Raw genomic sequence first — 15,035 nt, forward strand, 5'->3', positions numbered from 1 at the left:
CGTAAGAAACTATGCAGGAAGAAGGCAGTGGAATGACATGTAAAACCTTGAAAGAAAAAGAAACTGCCAACCAAGTATAATATATCCTGCAAAACCCTCTCAAGTACGAAGGCAGAATTAGGACATTTCCAGATAAACAGAAATTAAGGAAATTTGTAAAAACCAAACCAAACTTACCAGAAATATTAAATGGAGTCGTTCAGTTAGGAAACCAACAACAGCCCAAGTCTAGGACACAGGACAGCATCAGCCAGATACCAACATAGGTAAAGAACTCTCAATAATAAAACAAAGCTAAATGGCTTAAAACAGGGAAACAGACGTCAATCTTGTGAATGATGACAACATCAAAACAATAAAGGGGTGAATAAATGGTGTAGGTATAGAGCTTTCAAATGGAAAGGAAGTCAAGGCGATATCAAGTAATAAAAGACTGTTCACACTTAGGAAGATAAGGGTAAATTTCAAGGTAACCACAAAGAAAGTTAACAAACCTACTCATCAAAATAAAAAAAATACAAAGACTCAGTAAACACAAAATTTATAATAACGAAAGAAGTGAAAAGAAAATCCACAGACAAAACGAACTCAGCAAAGGTAAGTAAGAGGAACAAAGAAACGATCAGCACCACAAAAAAAAAAAAAAAGGCACACAATATGGCAGGAATAAATTCATTCCTGTCGATAATCACATTGAATGGAAATGGCTTAAATACATCCATAAAGAGACAGAGAGTGGAGAATGCAGTAAAAAACCACAACCCATCAATATACTGTCTACAAGAGACACACCTTAGACACAGAGACATAAATATGTTAAAAATCAAAGGATGGAAAAAAATATATCAAGCAAACAATAGCCAAAAAAAAAGCAGGAATGACAATACTGACAATCTCAAATAAAATAGATTTTAAGACAAAATCCACTATAAAAGACGAGGAAGAACATCATATAATGATTAAAGGGACGATCCACCAAGAAAACATAACCATAATAAATAGCTACGCACCCAACGGCAGGCCTCCAAAATACCTAAAACAAATCCTAACAGCACTGTAAGGAGAAATAGACAATTCCACAATAATAGTAGGAGACTTCCACATACCATTCTCGGTAAAGGACAGAACATCAAGATTGAAATTCATCAAAGATACAGAAGATCTAAAGGCCACAGTCAACCACTTCACTTTTAAAAGTTTCCTCTGAGTTCTTTGTTTCTTGTTGTTTTGGCTCTTGCTTTGTTGGCATCTTCTCTTTGATCTCTGCTGATCTGTTATCTGCTCCTATTTAAGAGTTGTGCATTGAAAAGCTTATTGGAAGTTCTGTGATTAGGAATAGACTTAATTAGCAGAGACTAGCTGGATATTTAGCCGGGTATCCATAAATGTCAGTATCAATAGATTTTTTTTTTTTTCCTGGTTCATTTTTGTTTCTCCAAACAAGAATCTCCCTGGGTTGCCTGGCTTTGGCATTTTGGAGCTGGAAGAAAGATGTTGAAGGGAGTGGGACAAGGGAGAAGTGCAGAGTTTCAATGTGTAGAGTTTCTCTAAGTCTCCCTGCTTTAAATCCAACATCTCTCCTAGGCTTTCCTTTGTGCCTAAAATTGCTGAGTCTGGAGCCTCTTTGGTTGAGTTTTTCTCAGGAATATACCTTCTGTTTCCTGCAGGGTCGGGAAAGGAGAGGGAGTCACCTGGTCATCTGAGATGGGAACCAGGACCTGACTTTCAAACTCTTTGTTTTCCACCCCCTCTTCACTTCTATTTGGTACCTGGTATCTGAATTCCTGGAGGGCACTTGGCAGGCACTGGGATAGGCCTTTTTTGTTGGCTAAGTCATTTCACATCCATGTATCTGTTTGTTTGCATTATATAGGTGTTTGTTAACATCCTTGAAGATGAGGTTTAGATCTCTGTTTCTGATTTTTCTTGTTTAGATTTTTTTGTTTTTGTTTTTTTAAGAGGAAAGGGTATATATGTATGCGTGTTCGTGTATATATGTATTTGTGTGTGGTAAAATGTATATCACAAAAAATTTGCTGTTTCAGCTAGTCTTAAGTGCACGATTCAGTGACGTTAATCACACTCACCATGCTGTGCAACCGTTTGCAAAAAACATTTTGTAATACTTATTTCCAAAAAAAAAATTATCACCCTAAACAGAAACCTAGTACCCCTTAAGTAGTAACTCCTCATTCCTTCTATTCCTCATCCCCTGGTAACTACTCACAAACTTTTGTCTGTGTATTTCCTGTTTTAGATATTTTGTAGAAGTGTAATCATACGGTATTTTTCCTTTTGTGTGTCACATTTCATTTAGCATGTTTTCAAGGTTCGTTCATATGGTAGCATATATCAGAATTTTTTTTCTCTTTGTGGCTGAATAATATTCCACTGTAGGTATATACCACATTTTGTTTAACCATTCATCTGTTGTTGGACATTTGGGTTGTTTCCACCTTTTGGCTGTTGTAAATAATGCTGCAGTGAACTTTCACATGCACATATCTGTTTGAGCCCTTGCTCTTAAGTTCTTTGGGTATATACCTAGCAGTGGAATTGCTGGGTCATGTGGTAATTCTACGTTTAACTTTTGAGGAACCACCAAACTGTTTTCCAAAGTGGCTGCACCATTCTAAATTCCCACCAGTAATACAGGAGTGTTCCAGTTCTCCACATCCTTGACAATACTTGTTATTTTCTGTTTTTCTGATAATAGCCATCCTAGTGGGTGTGAAGTGGTATCTCATTGTGGTTTTTGCATTTCCCTAATGACTAATGGTGGGAGAAAGATGTGGCAGTCTGCTTCCATAAAGATTACAGCCTTGGAAACCCTATGCGGCAGTTCTGTTCTGTCCTATAGGGTCACTATGAGCTGGAATCAACTCTACAGCAACAAGAGGAAGGAAATGACTAGTGATGTGGAGCATCTTTTCATGTGCTTGTTGGCCATTCATCTTCTTTAGAGAAATGTCTGTTCAAGTCCTTTGCCTTTGTTAAAATTGAGTTGTCTTTTTGTTGTCAAATTATATAAGTTCCTTATATATTCTAGATATTAAACTCTTCTCAGATATAAGGTTCCTATATCTTCTCGTCTGTAGATTGCCTCTTCATTTTCTTGGTAGAGGTCTTTGATGAATGTTGTTGTTAGGTGCCGTAATGATGGTTCCAACTCATAGCAACCCTATGTACAACAGAACAAAACATTGTCCAGTCTTGCACCGTCCTCACCATTATTGTTATGCTTCAGCCCATTGTTGCAGCCACTGTGTCAGTCCATCTCGTTGAGGGTCTTCCTGTTTTTCATTGACACCCTACTTTACCAAACATGATATCCTTCTCCAGAGACTGGTCCTTTCTGATAACATGTCCAAAGTATGTGAGACATAGTTTTGCCATTCTTGCTTCTAAGGAGCATTGTGGGTATACCTCTTCCAAGACAGATTGTTCATTCTTCTAGCAGTCCATGGTATATTCAGTATTCTTCGCCAGCACCATAATTCAAAGGCATCAATTATTCTTCAGTCTTTATTCATTTTCCAGCTTTCACATGCAGATGAGACGATTGAAAATCCCATGGCTTGGGTCAGGCACACCTTACTCCTTAAAGAGACATGTTTGCTTTTTAACACTTTAAAGAGATCTTTTGCAGCAGATTTGCCCAATGCAATGCATCATTTGATTTCTTGACTGCTGCTTCCATGGGCGTTGATTGTGGATCCAAGTAAAATGAAATCTTTGACAACTTCAGTCTTTTCTCCGTTTATTGTGATGTTACTTACTGGTCCAGTTGTGAGGATTTTTATTTTCTTTATGTTAAGGTGTAATCCATACTGAAGGCTGTAGTGTTTGATCTTCATCAGTAAGTGCTTCAAGTCCTCCTCACTTTCAGCAAGCAAGGTTGTGTCATTTGCACATCACAGGTTGTTAATGAGTCTTCCTCCAATCCTGATGCTGCATACTTTTTCATATAGTCCAGCTCCTCAGATAATTTGCTCAGCATACAGATTGAATTAGTATGGTGAAAGGATACAGCCCTGACACACACCTTTCCTGACTTTTAAACCATGCAGTATCCCCTTGTTCTGTTCAAACAACTGCCTCTTGATCTATGTACAGGTTCTTCATGAGCACAATTAAGTGTTCTGGAATTCTCATTCTTTGAGGTGTTATCCATAATTTGTTATGATTCACACAGTCGAATGCCTTTGCATAGTCAATAAAACACAGGCAAGCATCTTTCTGGTATTCTCTGCTTTCAGCCAAGATCCATCTGACATCAACAGTGATAATCCCTTGTTCCACCTCCTCTTCTGAATGCAGCTTGAATTTCTGGCTGTTCCCTGTCGAGGTACTACTGCAACCACTTTTGAATGATCTTCAGCAAACGTTTACTTGTGTCTGATATAAATGATATTATTCAATAATTTCCACATTCTGTTGGATCACCTTTCTTTGGAATGTGCACAAACATGGATCTCTTCCAGTTGGTTGGCCAGATAGCTGTCTTCCAAATTTCTTGGTGTAGACAAGTGAGCACTTCCAGTGCTGCATGTGTTTGTTGAACCATCTCAATTGGTATTCCATCAATTCCTGGAGACTTGTTTTTTGCCAATACCTTCATTACATCTTGGACTTCTTCCATCAGTACCATTGGTTCTTGATCGTATGCTACCTCCTGAACTGGTTGAATGTCAACCAGTTCTTTTCGGTACAGGAACTCTGTATTTTCCTTCCATCTTCTTTTGATGCCTTCTGCGTCATTTAGTATTTCCCCTGTAGAATCCTTCAGTATTGCAACTCGAGGTTTCAATTTTCTCTTCAGTTCTTGCGGCTTGAGAAGTGCCGAACATGTTCTTCCCCTTTGGTTTTCCAACTCTAGGTCTTTGCACTTTTCATTTAATACTTTACTGTGTCTTTTCCAGTTGCCCTTTGAAATCTTCCAGTTAGCTCTTTTACTTCATTTCTTCCTTTCACTTTAGCTACTCTACCTTCAAGAGCAAGTTTCAGAGTCTCTTTGGACATCCTTTTTGGTCTTTTCTTTTTTTTCCTATCTTTTTAACGACCTCTTGCTTTCTTCGTGTATTATGTCCTTGATGTCATTCCACAGCTCATCTGGTCTTCGGTCATTAGTGTTCATTGAGTCAAATCTGTTCTTGAGATGGTTTCCAAATTCAGGTGGAATATACTTAAGATCATACTTTGGCTCTCATTGACTTGTTCTAGTTTTCTTTAGCTTCAGCTTGAACTTGTATATGAGCAATTGATGATCTGTTCTACAGTCGGCCCCTGGCAGTGTTCTAACTGATGATATTGCGGTTTTCCATCGTCTCTTTCCACAGAGATAGTCAATTTGATTCCTTTGTATTCCATCTGGCAAGGTCCACGTGTATAGTCACCGTTTATGTTGTTGAAAAAAGATATTTACAATGAAGAAGTCGTTGGTCTTGCAAAATTCCATCATGCCATCTCTGGCGTCATTTCTATCACCAGGGCTGTATTTTCCAAGTACTTTTTTCCTTCTTTGTTTCCAACTTTCACATTCCAATACCACTGATTATCAGTGCATCTTAATTGCACGTTTGTTCAATTTCAGACAGCAGAAGTTGGTAAAAATCTTCAGTTTCCTCATCTTTGGCATTAGTGGTTGGTGCATAAATTTAAGTAATAGTCCCATTAACTGGTCTTCCTTGTAGGCTTATGGATATTATCCTGTCCCTGACAGTGTTGTACTTCAGGATGGATCTTGAAATGTTCTTTTTGACAATGAGTGCAATGCCGATCCTCTTCAATTTGTCGTTCCCGGCATAATATATCATATGATTGTCCGATTCAGAATGGCCAATACCACTGATGCCTAGGATATGGATATTTATGTGTCCTGTTTCATTTTTGACAACTTCCAATTTTCCTAGATTCATACTTCGTACTTTCCACGTTCTGATTATTAATGGATGTTTGCAGCTGTTTCTTCTCGTTCTGAGTTGTGCCACATCAGCAGGTGAAGGTCCTGAAAGCTTGACTCTGTCCACGTCATTAAGGTGGACTCTACTCTGAGGAGGCAGCTCTTCCCCAGTCATATTTTGAGTGCCTTCCAACCTGAGGGGCTCATCTTCCGGCGCTGTATCAGACAGTGTTCCACTGCTATTCATAAGGCTTTCACTGGCCAGTTTTTTTCAGAAGTAGACTGCCAGGTCCTTCTGTTTAGTCTGTCTTAGTCTGGAAGCTCCGCTGAAACCTGTCCACCATGGGTGACCCCGCTGGTATTTGAAATACCAATAGCATAGCTTCCAGCATCACAACAACATGCAAGCCACCACAGTACGACAAATTGATAGATGTGTGCTGTTTGATGCATAAATGTTCTTAATTTTGATGAAGTCCAATCTAGTTATTTTTTCTTTTTTTTCACTGGTGTTTTTGTGTCATATTTAAGAATCTATTGTCAAAAACTGGGTCCTAAAACGTTACCCCTGTGTTTTCTTCTAGGAGTTTTATGCTTTTAGTTCTTATATTTACACCCTTTATCCACTTTGAGTTAGTTTTCATATATGGTGTGAGATAAGGGTCCAACTTCATTCTTTTCATGTGGAGATCTAGTTGTCCCAGTACCATTCGTAGAGGAGACTATTCTTTCCTCATTGAATGGACTTGGCACCCTTGTCAAAAAGCAGTTGACTGTAGATGTATGGGTTTATTTCTGGGTTCTCAGTTTTATTCCATTGGTCTACGTAGAAACAGGAATGCTTTTAATCTTAATACTGCAAGTTCTTTTTTAATAAGGTAATTGTACAAGTTATGACTGCTTTCTCAGCATGATTTTCAATCCTCTGACTTTGTTTTTAATTTTATTTTTGAAACAATTTAGATAGAAATAACATATACCATGTATAACAGAACAAGACATTTTCTGTAGTATTCTATTAGCAATGGAGTCATTTTATGGCAAAACCTCTAAGCAAAAATATGTAAGTGTATAAAGACTCCCACAAAAGAGTGTACTATGTTAACCCTAAATTTAGTGCAAGTAGTTGCCAACTCGTAGAGTTAGAACACTAAAAGCACCTTCTGGCCATACTAGCTGCTTTTGTCTGCACGTGCTTCCTTCTGCTTGGCTAATTCTTTTTTACTTTGAGCTCTCAGCCTAAATGCAGTTTCCTTAAAGAGGCTTCTCTGCCATACAGTCTTTGTGTCTTTTTTGATTTAGCATATAAGTCTCCCACAAGACTACGAGTGCCATATGGTGACTGTTTCATTTGCCATACTTCCGTTTTACGGCCTATCTGGCAAGTAAGTGATCCTCTTTGCCTGAATATCTCCTCAGGCAGAGATCCCGAGCTTTAACATCAACCCAGTGAATGAAAATAAAACAGCTATAGTTATTTCTACCTCCTTTTCCAGCTTTTATTTATAAAAATTATTCATTCCACATAGTTTGAATGGCCAGTAGTCCTATAAGACTGGTTAGGAAAAGCAGCACTTTCCCCTTCCCTCTCTCCCATTTTTCTATCCCCAGAGGCAACACTTATAGCTCTTTTTGTGAGTCTTTCAGTGTTTACCTCCATCTCTCTAAATACATGCTTGTGTTGTTTCTTCTTGGGTTTTCCTTTTAGGCTTTATCTGAGTATTTCCTGCTATGGAAAATGAGGATTTAGGTCTTTTTCATTATGTCTACCCCACTCCCCCACCCAGACACATATTTACCTAATCCTCTGTCCTTCCAATAAAGGTTTTTTGTTGTTTTGGGTTTTTTTTTTTGTAGTTTTGGTTAAATCAGTCATAAACATTTACATTATTATGACTGTAAACACTCTTCATATGAGGCAGTAGTGGTTCAGTGGTAGAAGTCTCACCTTCCATGCAGGAGACCTGGGTTCAGTTCCCAGCCAGTGCACCTCATGCACAGCTCCACCCCTTTGTCAGTGGAGGCTTGTGTGTTACTGTGATGCTGAACAGGTTTCAGCAGGGCTTCCAGACTAAGATGAACTGGGAAGAAAGACCAGGTAATCTACTTCTGAAAATCAGCCAGTGAGAATCCTGTAGATCACAATGATCCTGTCTTGCAAGTGATCATGGGGATGGTGCAGGATCAGGCAGCATTTATTCCGTTACGCATGGGGTCTCCATGAGGCAGGGGCTGACTTGACAGCATTTAACAACAACAACAAACACTCTTCATATCTTAGCTGTGAGAATAATGATTACTTTTTCTTTCATGAATAATTTTTTGTTTTTCCTGAAGATAAGCCCCTCCCCCCATTTACTTGGTTTTCTATGTATGTATCACTAATTCAGCTCCAAGCTCTGCACCAGTTTTTTAAACCTCCTCTTTTATTATATGTTCAGTTTTGTGCTTAGTGAAATTTCTCCTGGAGCCTTCTGTTGGGCTTCAGATTGCTCTCTTTATCCAGTAAACATTTTTTATCCTGGAATCCCCCTATTTCCTGAATCTCATGTCATCTTTTTTGATTTGCTTCCTTGTTTTGGAGCTTCCTAAGAAAAAATGCTTCGGGGGTGGAGGGTGGTAAATTTTTTGAAAACTTGTATGTCTGAAAATCTTTATTCAATTTGATTGGTAGTTTGACTAGGTTTAGTATTCTAGACTGGAAATAATTTTTCTTCAGAATTTTGAAGGTATTGGTTCATCATCTGGCTTCTGTTACTACTGTCAAGAAATCCAGAACCATTGCAGTTCTATTCTTTGTATAGTACTGCCTGCTCACCTCGGCCCCCTTCTTTGCAAGACTATAGGATCTTTTCTTTATCCCAGAGTCTGGAATTTAAGGTTGTATACCTTAGTGTGGATCTATTTTTAATCCATAGTGCTGAAAAGTCATTTCAGTCTGAAAATGTAGGCTGTTATCTTGAATTAGCTCTCCCCCCCACCCCACCTTTTAGTTTCTCTGTTCTCTCTTTCTGGAGTTCATATTATTCAGATACTGAACTTCCTGGACTTGTCCTCTAATTTTATCTTTTCTCTATTTTCTTGTTCTTTGTGATTTTGATCTGCTTTCTGGAAGATTTTTTCAACTTTTATTATAAACTTCCTACTGAGTTTTTCTCCCTCTCTTTTTTTTGTGTAATATAACGTATGTACAAAAAAGTGTGTAAATACGTAGGTATAATTTTTTGTTGTTGTTAGCCACCATCAAGCCACCAACTCATGGCAGTCTTATACATAACAGAACAAAGCATTGCCTGGTCCTGCGTCACCCTTGAAATCACCAGTCATCATTGCGACTGTTGTGCCAGTCTGTATCACTGAGGGTCCCCCTTGCCCTCGCTGGCCCTCTCCTTCCCTAACATGATGATGCAGTCCAGCAGTTAATCCCTCCTGATGACGTGTCCAAAGCAAGCGAGTCAGATAACATTCTGTTGTGAGCCATAAGGTTTTCATTGGCTAATTTTCAGAAGTAGATCACCAGGCCTTTCTTCCTAGTCTGTCTTAGCCTGGAATCTCCACTGAAACCTGTCTGAAGCTCCACCATGGATGATCCTGCTGGTATTTGAACTACTGGTAGCATAGCTTCAACCATCACAGCAGCACACAAGCCACCACAGTACAACAATCTGGTATAATTTAATGAATAGTAATTACCATGTGTTTTACTTCTATTACATTTTTAATTTTCAAGCTTTTTTTTGTTCTCTGGATGTTGCTTTTAAATAACATATATTTTTGTTTTTCAGATGCAGTATATTCTGATAATCACTCTGAGAATAATTATAAGCTTCTTCCAAGTTTTCTTCTCCCTTCCTTGTCTCTGTTTCATTCAAGTTCTTTTTCTCTTTCTTTTGGTCTCTGTTTTTCATGTTAGAGGGCTTCTTCAGATTTCTGATGCTCTCTGGTTGTCTGCTCTTATTTGAGTGTGGGATTCCAAAAAATTGTTTGGTAACTCCGAGCATGTGGATGGGATTTGTCAACTCTGGTCCTCCCTCTGGAGAATCTAGTCAGGCATTTCCTTGGTGAACTGATGTCAGTTTATTTGTTTGTTTGTTTAAAGTTCCTTCTTCTTGGACTGATCATATTCCCCAGAGAAATCTCTCCCAGTATCCTGACTGGAGGGTAAAGGCTGGGCTGCCAGTGGTCTAGGAGCCAAGCAGGAGAAAGTGCCAGGGGTCACAGCATTCATTACATATGCCACTTCTTGATCCCACTTTTCAGTACAGCATCCTCGCCCTCAGTCATGCCTAGAGTACCTTAGCCAAGAGACCCTTTATTAGATTCTTCTTAGAGAAGACATTTGAGATTTTCCTGCTGGGGTCGGGGTAGAGGCACGGTAGTCACCTGGTTGATCGGAGTTGCAGAACAACAGACTTTAAACAAGTCCTTGTGTTTGCACCCACCACATTCCCTTTACCAGAGGTATTGGTTGCCACCAGTTGCCCAGCCTTTGAGGGATTCTGCAGTGTAAATCAGATTGCTCCTAAGTTTTCTCCACGTTAGTCTTAGGATTGAGTTTTCTTGTGTGTGCTTAGTCATTTACCATTCATCCGCCTACTTCCAGCTTCTGAATTTTGTTGCTGTTGTCTCTTCTCACATTTTTTCCCATTCATGTAAGCTTATGCTTTAAAAAAAAAAAAAAAAAAGTTCTGTTTTGGCATGAACTGAATGGAATGGGTAGGATCAATCGCCATCTCTACCTGGATGTCAAAGCTATTATTGTTAGGAAATTCTGACTTCCCACAAGCTGCTTTTCTGTTTCTCTATAGCTTCACCAGTTGGTTCTAGTTTTTCCCACTGGAGCCATTCAATTAAGTCTCATCCTTCTCTGTGACAACATTTAAAAAGTTGAAGACAGCCACTTAGTCTCCTCTCAGTCTTTTCTTCAAGGCAGACATTTTCAGTTCGTTCAACAGTTTAACTCTAGTTGATCCATGAAGAGTTAATTCCTGCTCATATTCTTTGTGAGGGCATTAAACTACTCCTTTGTGAAGGCACAACTATTCCTCTAGAGTTTACATTAAGCAAGAATCAGAAATCAGAAAAATATGTTAAGATGACATTTCATATAACTCTTAGTAGTTTGGAAGGCTTGAATTTAAGTTTAGATCCAGCATCACCCTTTCCAACTTATTACCCTGTTATAAGGACTGTTTTACCAGAGCTTGGGTTAATTTCAAATTTTGCACTGAGCCGAGTCTACCAAAGCCCTCTTCAGTTCTGCAGACTCTATCTTCTTTTCTGTCTGAGGGTAATAATTTTTCCCTGTGTTATCTTCACTGGCTAAGTAAAACCTAAAATAGCAAAGAGTAAGATAAAGGCATATAAAGAAGTGCAAAATAGTTATTTTTGTGATTAACCTTTATCATTTTGATGCTCAAATGTTTGACAGTGTAAAAATATTCTTTAGAAACCGTTTTGGAAAGCAGATGTTTCAAATTAAGGCTTTTTGAGTTGTATGTTCAGAGATTATTACTCTATGCTTTTCACTTTTAGGATATACAGATATATTTTTTATGAATTTTGTTGTAAGTTTGTTAGGCCTTCCCCTTGACTGGTCAAGGTGTCTGTCCTGCTTGTTCTTCAGAGATCAGCAGTATGTTGGTATGAAAAAAACACTGGACTATGAGAACTAGTTCAGTCCATACTTAGTCAATATGTGTGACCTTTTGCAAGTTACTTTCCTTCTCCAGTCCCTCATTTCTTCATCAGTAGATCAGAGAATTTGGACAAGAAAACCTCATTAAGGTTCCCTTCTAATTCTCATTCCATGATGTATGTGAGAAGTCCTGCATCTACAAAGTAATGCCCAGCCTCTTTTGCCCATGTTGATATCTCACTGCTTTGAATCCCCAGTTATCTAGTTATGTAGTGCCACTATAACAGAAATACCACAAGTGGATGGCTTTAACAAACAGAAGTATATTCTCTCACAGTCTAGTAGGCTAGAAATCTGAATTTAGGGCACCAGCTCCAGGGGAAGGCTGTCTTTCTCAGCTCTGGAGGAAGGTCTTTGTCATCAGTCTGCACCTGGTCTAGGAGCTTTTCAGTGTAAGGACCCTGGGTCCAAAGAACACGCTGTGCTCCTGGCACTTTCTTCTTGGTGGTATGAGGTCCCCCTGTCTCTCTGCTTGCTTCTCTCTTTTATATCTCAAAAGAGATTGATTTAAAATACAACCTAATCTTGTAGATTGAGTCCTGCCTTATTAACATAACTGCCTCTAATCTTGCCTCATTAGCGTCATAGACGTAGGATTTACAACACATAGGAAAATCATATCAGATGACAAAATGGTGGACAGTTACACAATACTGGGAAGTATGGCCTAGCCAAGTTGATAGATATTTTGGGAGGACACAGTTCAATCCATGACATTGATGTACTTGGACATTTAACACAAATGACCTCACATCATTACTTAATTGGTTCATGTGTATATGTGCTGTCTCACAAATAGCAGAGATCATGACTTCTGTGATTTTTGTTTCTTCCCTAGTGTTGTACTTAAAGGAGGGACTCAGCCTCATGAGCTTGGTCTTGGGAGGCTAGCAGATCAAAGTTCTTTTTTTCTAAAGAAGATCACTCTGAATTATAGAAAATTACAAACTTCTTTGCTGTTGTATTCAGGTACTGATAACTAAGCACCTGATGAGGTGGTTGGCCTCTCTCTAATTTCACAAATCCCGTTGGTGGTCATTTACATTGTTTTGGTTTTCCCCTATTACAAACAACACTTTAATAAATGTCTTTGTATATGGCTTTACCCTGCCTTTGGATTGTGCCATGGGGTTAATTCCTAGAAGTAGAAATACTCTGTCAGATAATAGGAATATTTTTCATTCTTAAATCTATTGCCAAAAAGGAAAAACAAAAGTCTAGGTGCCAGTCCTGGCTGTGTGACCTTAGGTAAGTTATGTAACCTCTTTAAGCATCTGTTCACTTATCTGTCAGTGAGAATAATAATTAAATTTTACCTCACAAGATTTAGTCAGCTTCTACCTGTCCTAAGCACTGTTATACAGAAAACACTCATTAAGTGTTGGTTCCCCTCTTCCTTAAGCTGTAATATGTCCCTGGTTATAGAAATGTACTCTAACTTTTTATCTTTTTCAGCTATGACTCAAGACCTGAGATAAAGGAAATCTGCTTTTGAAGAATAAGAGAACTTTTTTCCTTTGGTTGGATTCTTCAACACAGACAATGAAAACAAAGCACTGTATTTCTTTTCACTGATGTATCACTGTTGTTCCCAAGAAAGAATGGCAGACAATCCAAGACTTCCACCATAATGCAGAGTAACATGCAGGCATATGTGATGCACATGATGTTCACACAGTGAAAGTCATAAAGAGACAAAGTGGTATTGTTTACATTACTAGAAAATTAGTAGTTTTCCAATGGCAATAACCCATTTATGAAAGAGTTTTAGCCTGCTAGGATAGACAGGGGCCACATCCTGTAGGAGGCAGATAAGCATAAAGCTGGTAACTGATGCACATTCTTGTAGAGGTAACTCCTCCCTAATAGCTCATAAAGCAGGTACCAGAGGTGCTTTGCTTTGTCCTAAAACAAAAAGGTGAGTTTGCCCCACTGAGAGCCAGGAGGCTCAGAGTGGCAGTGCAGTGCTAGCAGATTGTTTTCCTTCCCTGTAATGGAGTGCAGGTTCATTATACAGCCTTCCTCCACAGAGTCTGCATTAGTTAGGAAAAAAGCTAACACAGGTCAGGTATCGGTGATACTGCCCTTCCTTTGGTAACAGTATGCAATTTTCACATTTTATTTGTTCCTGACATATAGTATACTTAAAACCAGTCTTTCCCCGGGATAGGCCTCTGCTAACAAAAGGGAGGATCTAGTTTACTTTGAGCGTTAGGACTTGTTGCTCTGGAATTTTGCACTTCAGTTACTTAGCTCTCCCTTAAGAATACATGTGGAAAGAAAGAAATAATAACGATCACTCCTGTTTTTCCCCTGTGGTACCATGAACAAAATGCTTATTCCAGATTGTACAACATTTTTTAAGAAGGTAGGGGGAAGGTAGGGGGGAAAGCTGGAAAGTTTGCAGTTGGTGGCCTTTTTTTCTGTCTCAAGATGGTAAGAGACTCTAACTCACTGCTCTTTTACTTAGTTGGCTTCTGTGTCTGGACCACAGAGCCATTCATCGGGCTGTCCAGTAGCAAGCACACTCCACTAGCCACACAGATGCTTATGCTTCCTTGTCACCCGTGTCTGTTTGAGGGGAAAGGAAGTTCTGTTAGGTGTTACTGCTTTTGCTCAGACTGCAAAAAAAAAATAGTAATTGTTTTATACATATATGTATGTGTGTGTATGTGTAATTATTAATCACCTCTGTCCTTGAGAAAGTCTTGAATGGAGAATTTATTCCATTGCAATATTTGATTGTATAGAGGCATACTGTTTCACCAACAGAAGAAGCAAAAAGGCTGTGTGTAAGTGTTTGGTACTATGTACCACCTCTGTTATCCTTCTAAAGCTGAAGTATTCATGTATTTAAACCATATTCTATTTAATTGTGTTTGATTTTAAAATGTGTGTGTGTGTGTATATATATATATTTAAAATGGTGTCAACTTTCTGCTTTCAGGGGCTTTTAATGGCTCTTCCACTGAAGTATATTGATCCTTTCAAATATGCCTGCTTGCTTTACAAAAACTCAGACCGTGAACTGTTACTGGCCTTAGCCTTGTGTTTGGAGTATATGGCATAAACCCTGAGGTTTTTATTAGGTGTATATGCTGTGATTAACTCATTTTGTTCTTTTAACAAAATATTTCCATCCATCTCGTGTTGCTTCAGTCTTTAAATAATAGAAAAGCAATATAAAGATCATAGAATAAATGTGGTTTTGAGTGACTCTTGCTGCCTCTGCATGTTTTGGGATAATAGTTTCTCTAAGACCCTAGGCGATTTAAACTAGTGCTTTCAGTTAAGATAATTTCTGATCATTTCTTTGTATACATTTTGTGTTTCAGAGCTAGAGATGTCAGTAGTTGTAAGCTGCTTATAAAGAGAATAGTAAGTTTGCAACTCGGTTGCCTTTTTCTTCCCCATCTACTATGGGACACAGAAGCA

At 38.6% G+C, this 15,035-nt stretch overlaps 1 protein-coding gene across 1 annotated transcript in view; it reads left to right on the forward strand.

Moving 5' to 3' along the window:
- Nucleotides 1-14,363, forward strand: part of AKAP10 (A-kinase anchoring protein 10) — a 124,670-nt gene extending 110,307 nt beyond the window's left edge. Inside the window, exon 15 of the mRNA XM_004380979.2 lies at nt 13,056-14,363. Within this exon, the coding sequence (XP_004381036.1) occupies nt 13,056-13,061 (6 nt within the window). The 3' untranslated portion in view covers nt 13,062-14,363. The remainder of the gene's footprint in view (nt 1-13,055) is intronic.
- Nucleotides 14,364-15,035: the final 672 nt, after the last annotated feature.

This window comes from Trichechus manatus, unplaced genomic scaffold, assembly GCF_000243295.1.
Source record: "Trichechus manatus latirostris isolate Lorelei unplaced genomic scaffold, TriManLat1.0 scaffold00080, whole genome shotgun sequence".
Classification (NCBI taxonomy): domain Eukaryota; kingdom Metazoa; phylum Chordata; class Mammalia; order Sirenia; family Trichechidae; genus Trichechus; species Trichechus manatus.